Here is a 7309-nt window from a genome sequence, read left to right as displayed (position 1 = left end):
GATTAGGAATCGGGTTTACCGACCCAAACCAAATAGGGTTCCTTCCTCTCACTGCCAGTATTCAATGGTCAGTTGTAATTTGTGTTGGGTTCTCGCTCTCTTTTGCGTTGAGAGATTCATCAACAATTTGGGGATTTAGGGTTTTTGCTACTTGTTAATGGACCACTTCAACTCCTTCGTCCCACTGCAATAGAACCAGTACGACTCTCTCTCGCTCTCTCTCTACATCAATTCGTTAACTTTTCACCTCTCATTTCTAAAGCTTCTTTGATTTGGCGACATGATTGCAGCAATGGTGGCAGACGGGCCAGTGAATCCCCAGGTGGTCAATTCGTGCTGTGCAACGGTAAGGGTTCAATTTTTCAAATTTTCATTTTTTTTTTCTTTTCTTCTGAAGTTTTAATATTTTGAATTTATTGGTATTCGATTTCATTGTTACCCAATTTTATGCTTGCTGTGCAGTGGAAACATAAGTACTCGAAGCTCGAAAAGGGACGGAATGCACTGCGGGAAGCTGTGCACTTACTTCAACAGGAGGTTGAAAGAGCTCAAGCCGAGAATTCCAATCTCAAGAAAGGTAAATTTTATAGGATCTATAGGATCTTTGAGACATCAAAAATTTAGTATTGTTAAGTAAGCTGTTGAAATGTTAATAATTTCTGAACGTGGCTCACTTGGATTGTGGGATTGTTAACGAAATTCACGTCTGAAGCTCCTTTCAAGTAGCTGTAAATTGGGTACCTGTTTGTTTTATGTTGAAATTTTTTAAAGTTTTAGTTAGTTGTCAAAGCAGGTTATACTTTTTTAGTTCCCTTTCTGTTCAAATTTATGCTTTAATGTTGTTAGTTTACCCGTGAGATTTGTATGTTTCATGTTAAACACGATGTCACTTTATGTGTCGAAATCTAGAACCAGATGCAAAACTAGGTTAAAATGAAATGGTTTTCTGAAGCTGTCCAGTCAATATGCAATGGTAGTTTGTAAATAGTTATGATAGAGAGTGTGCTTATAACTTTTCCAAGTGACTGACCTCCTTTTCTTGCTTTTCTAACTCTGTACTTGCAGCACTAGAGGAAGAGCGAGCACGGGCAGATATTGAGAAAGAGGAGAAAGAAAACGCATCTGCTACTAGAATATCTTTGGAGAAAGAAATTTCTGGGTTGAAATCTGATATTTCCCTAAAGCCGACAGGAAATGTAGATGCTCAATATAGAAGTGAACGAAACCTTCTCAAAGCACAAGTTTCTGACCGGGACAAGGAAATTTATCGTCTCAATGTTCATATTGAGAGAGAGAAGAAAAGGGCAGACTTAGCATGTAAGAATGCCGATGTTGAGAAAGAGGAGAAAGTAAAAGAATCTGCTGCTAGGGCATCTCTGGAGAACGATATTTCTGGGTTGAAATCTGAGATATATTCTCTAAAGCAGAGAGAAAATGCAGATGCTGAAGATAAAGGTGAAGTAAACCTTCTTAAAGCTCAAGTTGCTGACTATGAAAAGGAAATTAATCATCTCAAGAAGCTTATTGAGAGAGAGAAGAAAAGAGCAGACTCAGAAAGTAAGATTGTTGAAGTGGAGAAGAAGAAGGCTTCTGAAGCACGAAAAGCTGCTAAAGCTGAAAAAAGTAAGGCTGATGACGAAAGGAAGCATGCCAATACTGAAAGAGAAAAGGCTGAGAATTATGAGCTTCAGTTGGAGGCGCTGAAGAAAGAAGCTTATAAAGCACGTTCTGATTTGGCTTCTGAGACATTGAAGCTTGTTGAGGCAAACAAGGAGATTGGGGGAGAAAAACAGAAGGTGGTCATGGAGAGAAAGATTGCAAATTCAGAGAAGGCCAAGGCTGAAGAGCAAAGGAAGTTTGCTGAAGCCAATAGGAAGATGACTATGGAAGAAAAATGTCATGTTGAAAGATTGTCTTTGGAATTGGTAGAGTGTAGGAAAAAGATTGATGAGTTACAGAAGGAGATAAATGAAATTAGGCGTTTAAGAGAATTGGATGAGGCTCCAAACGCCCAATCTGATAACAATAGAAGTGGGGTAGCTTTCCAAGAGAGTAAATCAGATGAACTGAAGTTGGTTTTGGAGCATCCATATTTTGAGGAAGTGAACAAAAGGTATGAAATTGAAAAACAGAAGGTAATAAAGGAGAAAAAAGGGGCAGAATCAGAGAGGGTGAAAGCTGAAAAGCAGAAAAAGCTTGTGGAAGTGAATTGGAAGAAGGCTATGGAAGAAAAATCTCGTGCTGATCATCTGTCTAGGCAGTTGGACGACGCTAAGAAGAAAATTGTGGAATTATCCTCCAGAAAATTGATTGATGCATCTGCTGTAGAACTTCAAAAAGATAGGGGTGCTGAAAGTGTAGAAGTGAATTATTTGAAGAAACAACTTAAGTTTGAGAAAAAGCAAAAAAAACATGCTAAAGAAGTGGTCAAGCTGGAAAGAAGTCGTAACAGTATCTTGCAACGAGAACTAGGTCGCTTGCAAGTGGAGTTTGATCAATTTTCACAGCGCCTGGGTATGCTAAATAAAGCTTTCTCACATAGTGCTGAAGGTATAGACAACCCAAAAAAGGTTCGTTTTCTTCAGCCTAATCTCTATTGCTACCGTATTTCAATTTGATTTTGTAGATAATTAGTGTTGTTAGCTTTCATGATAGTGTTTAGGAATCTATACTCGGAGCATAATGTACATGTTTTAGCATTTGCTACAGCTACTGTTGATTTATTTTCTTTTTTCAGGCTTTGTTGATGACAAATGAACCTTATTCATCTAATGGCTTTTAGTGTTGTAATCTGGTTCGATGATTGGAAAGTTTTAGAATAATACCAGAATAACACTAACAAGGTTCAAACTTCAAAAAGGTGTCTTAAGTTGGTGAGTCATATGTTTGAACTCTTTAGTCTAGCCCTGAAACATTTCTTTTACCTCCAAGTACAAGTAGAAACATAGGAAAGAAAATACTCAGCTCCTCTTTTGGTCTCTTCTTAGAAATGGGGAAAACGTGATAATTTTACTCGCGCACCTATTTTGTGGTTGTAGTTTTGTGTCAGAGAGTTGCATGTTTCCTCTTACATGTGACTTATGCCAGTTAACCTTTCAAATATTTAGTTTTGCTTCCAATGCATGGGTTTTTATTTAATATTTTTGGGTATGTCTTGTCTTTAACATGCATAATCTTTCTTTCTTGGACTTTTACACTATTTACCCGAATATTATCAGTAATTTGAATTTCACAACATTGTAGTTCTTTTCTGCTTACTGAAATGGACTTGTGCAATTTGTAGATGAACCTTCAAAGTGGAGTTAAGCGTCTCAAGCCTTGCAGCCCAGTTTTGGATGCAAGGGAAGCCATGCAACATACTACACCATTTCTTCTTTTATCTGGAGGAAATTGCAGTGATTCTATCTCAGGTATTGATTCTATATTGGAGTCTCCAGTCAGAGGCTCTAACCGAAAAATGTTAGAGAGTTGTGCAATACATTCCAGTATGGAATCTTTTTCTGATAGACAGTTGGTGGGCTCACAGGAAAAATTGGTTGAAGAGAATGTGCAACCAACAATATCCAACTTGTCTGCTGAGGTTACCAAAATAAATTGCAATGAAAATGCTGCTGTGGTTGCTGAAAACAGTGTCAGAAGTCCTGTTAGAACTGATGGGGTTGGAAGAGTTAATGAGCATAGCAGGAAAAGAAAGAGGATACTTCAGGTAGTTGAATCAATTGAGAGTTTATATACAGAGGGTAAGCAGTTGCACCTGCGGGTAGAGGAAAACCTTTCTGTTTTGCATTTTTTGTTGGACAAGCAAATGAAAATACCTTATGAAGAAGGGAGATATCTCCTTCCTAGTCTGCAGGGTAATGCAATGCATGGAATGCTATATGAAAAGGGAAATGAAGGTATTGAAGATAAATTGGCAATGCAGAAATATGCTGACAGGAATGAGGAAAATACGGCCGATAAATTTGAAAATGAAGTCTTTCGATGTGCAAATGTTTGCAGACAAGTTCCATTAAATGCTAATGAGCTGATAGGGGTTGCTCAAGCAAGCAGAAAAGGCATAAATAGGTCTGCTACAAGTGATTTTGAAACTTTGCCAAGTTTTGATGAAGTAACTGATGGGGACTACCTGAAACTGTTAGACTTGGACAATGCTTCTGATGAGGAATGCTACAGGATGGCAATGGAAATGCCACTGTCTCCTACACTTCCTGAGATTGAGGTTCAAGGCCTTGAAGCATACAGTGCAGATAAGATTAAACCTTCATTAAAGGAATCCTACTGTGAAGGATTGTCAAGTAAAGAAAAACGGCCACCCTCTTGTGGAGTTGAAGTTGATGCTCTTGACATACTAGGGAAGAGCGGGAACGGTTTGGGTAATTCTGCAATTACAAAAGCTTGTGATCTCGAGGACTCTGGTGCTGGACTGATGTCTGATGCTCCGTTTGCAAGAAATGTGGAGGCTGTGTTCCCCCTTGGAAGTGAACTTGGATATGTGGTGTTATCTAATTTTAAAGACAGCAGCAGCATTTCTAGGATACGTTATGCCTTCAGAGCTTGTATTACACAATGCCCTTTGGTTACTGATACAGATTGGAGGGTGCGAGAAACTCTGCTTGCTGTCAAGACTGAAGAAAAACTATTTCCCAAGTAAATACTCTCTCTCTCTCTCTCTCTCTCTCTCTCTCTCATGGTCCTTGTATTGATCTTAATCTTGTTTTATTTTCGAACTGCCAAGTTGGTATATATATAAAGAGGTCTTATGCTTAGTTTACTAGTGGATATATGTTCTAATTGATTTATTTTGGTGATCCTGTATAGGGAAAAGGTTTGCGTATTGTTTTCATTGTTGCTGCTTAACTTCTCCACTGCTGCTTTGAGTAAATTTGGGAGCTTGAATTGGATGTCAACCCCCTGCTTGGATTCTTATGTTGGACACATGTGCTCAGGTCTGTTGATTTTTTTCCTTGATCATGTTTGTTATAATTTAGAAAGCCATTATTGGTTTCATCCTGGATTTTGTTCATTAATCATACTGTTTTTTCCCCTTGTGCAGTGATGTCTGATTGGGAAGGGAGAAGCATATTTGCAGAATTTGGTAGTTTGGAGGAATCACTTAATATCATGGAGGAATTCCTAATAAATGGAAGATTTGTGGTGTGTAAGGACAAATCTTCAGAGACCCTGATTGATGGGGTTCATATATCCTCTCGACCTGCATCAGCCGATGAGTTGGTAGCAGGGAGCATTGTATTAGCATCAATATGTGCAGCAATTGACCACACTGGTTTTATTTGCGAGATGTCTTACAATATTTTGCTGATTAGCTGGTCCAATCATTCATTGATTCTGACTATCCTACATGTTTTTGCTTATCTGGGTGGAGAGAAGTTTTTTAACTTTGGCAATTCCAATTTAGTGATTATTTTGAAATCTATTGTTACATACCTTGAGGGAGTAAGCTCATCAGATACTGCTAGTTCTTTTATTCCATCTGCGAGCAATTCTCGAACCATGTTCAGTCCATGTATCAATTGCCCATTTTTTGAGGATGCTGTTTCTATGGATTCTGCTACATCATTGCTTTTAGAAAGGCTCCAAATGAATGCTTCTATTCAATCAAACACTCCTACCAATTTCATGGATTGTGATCTCAGTGACCTCCTATCATTGGTGGAGTTGGTTGCAATCAACATGGTATGTGTTAATATCCTTCTGAGTATGAATTTTCTCAATTTGCTGTTGTCATTTCGGTTTGGGTAAATTTATTGGTTTATTAGGTACTAATTTTTGGACTCGCTGCTTGTTTTTCTCTTTTGAATGCAGAGTTGGGAATGGACAAGTGCTAATATTATCCCTCGGCTATTAAAAGTTATGGAATCATGCATGGCTGAGAATGTGATTGCTGGAATTGTTGTTCTCCTTGGTCAGCTTGGGAGGTATGTCTTTGATTGCTTTCCCTTGCATTTTTCTTTTTCTTTATCTGCTGGAATTATTGTTCTTCTTTACTTTCTTCTAATCTTTATATAAAGCCAAATGTTGTAATGCTACTTGTGCCAGTACTTGAGTTTAACGATATGTTACTTGTTTTCAGGATCGGAGTTAATGACCTTGGATATGGAGATAAAGAAGTTGAAATCTTGAGGGGGGAATTATCTGCATTTTTATGTCGGGACTCTGCAACGAGTGTCGGTCTTCCTACTCAAATTGCCACTGTTACGGCATTGTTGGGGCTTCTCTTTTCTGATTTCAAAACAATTATTCAGAATAATGCGAACTCTGCAGCCATTGCAAGTCAGTCCGGTCCAGCTGAGTCTATAAGAAAGTGGTTTTCTTTGCTGCCGAAGAAGCAACAAGATTTTTCATTCGACCTTCTACAAACACCCGGTGTAAATAAGACCCGAGCCTGAGACAGTCTTGCAAAGCTTGTCGTACTTGGACTGCAAGGGTTCTCTGATGTGTTGAACTGTACACATAGATTGTTGTGAGAATCGTTGAAATTTTGTTGATTTCGACCATTGAGTAGGCTGGAAATCTTGGAGAAATTGAGGACTCAGAGACATCCGACGGGAATGCGTTTCTGTTATTTTCACCGAAGAACTTTGTAAGTTTCTGAGCCAGTTACTGTGATGGAGTGTAGATTTTGTTTTGAAATTCATTGCACCAGATGAATAAATTTTGTTGAGCTTTAACCTTTCCTGCAAATACATCACTTTAAATTCTTGATCAACTTATCATGCCTGGCAGTGGCAGAGTGTGAATTAAGTTTTATTCTTTTCCTAAACATCTTAAGTGGAATATTGTAAGGTACAGAAGAGAGCAAATTGCAAAAATGTCTCGGGACAAAAGGACACTTGACAATTTGAAGAAAAGAGGTATCATAGTAACCAATTCCAAAAAGTAGATTATTACACTATGCAATTGGCGTTTTAGTACCACACAATAATTTGTTCGAAAAACATATAGAGACAAATTTGCAGAATATTTTATTATATTATAATGTATGGCCTACATCTGAAGAATATTTTATTCATTTTTCAGTACCACACATTTCTCCGAAAATTATACAGTAACTATAAAATTTGCAGAAAATTTTACTATATTATAATGTAGGCATACACCTAATGAATAAAAGGTTAAGATGTGTGGCCAAGTATCGAATGGCTAAGAATCTAATCGCTTAAATCTCAGCATATCCCATGCATCAGTGCATACTAGAGAAACCCTAAAATTTGTAGTTTAAGAGTTAAATTGGTGGGTAAAGGAAAGAAACAAATTTGTCATCTGCTCTCTCAAATTAAAAACAGAGATC

The 7309-nt window shown here is 37.8% G+C and overlaps 1 protein-coding gene across 4 annotated transcripts; it reads left to right on the top strand.

Moving 5' to 3' along the window:
- Positions 1-7040, top strand: LOC137729638 (uncharacterized). 4 transcript variants are annotated; one of them, XR_015952478.1, is made up of 10 exons: positions 1-198; positions 291-346; positions 463-577; positions 1066-2570; positions 3284-4647; positions 4819-4946; positions 5054-5694; positions 5824-5936; positions 6092-6601; positions 6811-7040. XR_015952478.1 is itself a non-coding variant. In XM_068468631.2 (8 exons), exons 1-8 carry the CDS (start codon positions 281-283, stop codon positions 6405-6407), a joined length of 4248 nt encoding a protein of 1415 aa, XP_068324732.2. In that variant the 5' UTR covers positions 64-280; the 3' UTR covers positions 6408-6689. The 4 variants fall into 4 exon arrangements, 1 of the variants encoding a protein (XP_068324732.2); XR_011068023.2 differs by having other exon boundaries at positions 64-346; XR_011068022.2 differs by having other exon boundaries at positions 64-346; positions 6805-7040.
- Positions 7041-7309: the final 269 nt, after the last annotated feature.

This window comes from Pyrus communis, chromosome 10, assembly GCF_041283825.1.
Source record: "Pyrus communis isolate YQ-2024b chromosome 10, ASM4128382v1, whole genome shotgun sequence".
In the NCBI taxonomy this organism is placed as follows: domain Eukaryota; kingdom Viridiplantae; phylum Streptophyta; class Magnoliopsida; order Rosales; family Rosaceae; genus Pyrus; species Pyrus communis.
The sequence above is the reverse complement of the archived record's forward strand: the minus strand, read 5'-3'. Positions and strand labels throughout refer to the sequence as shown.

Bases quoted from the DNA above. Each gene is read 5' to 3' on its own strand.
- LOC137729638 (XM_068468631.2), top strand. From the start codon at position 281: ATGATTGCAGCAATGGTGGCAGACGGGCCAGTGAATCCCCAGGTGGTC. The intron at 4,648-4,818 runs GTAAATACTCTC...GATCCTGTATAG, and splicing joins GAAGAAAAACTATTTCCCAA to GGAAAAGGTTTGCGTATTGT. The intron at 5,937-6,091 runs GTATGTCTTTGA...ACTTGTTTTCAG, and splicing joins CTCCTTGGTCAGCTTGGGAG to GATCGGAGTTAATGACCTTG.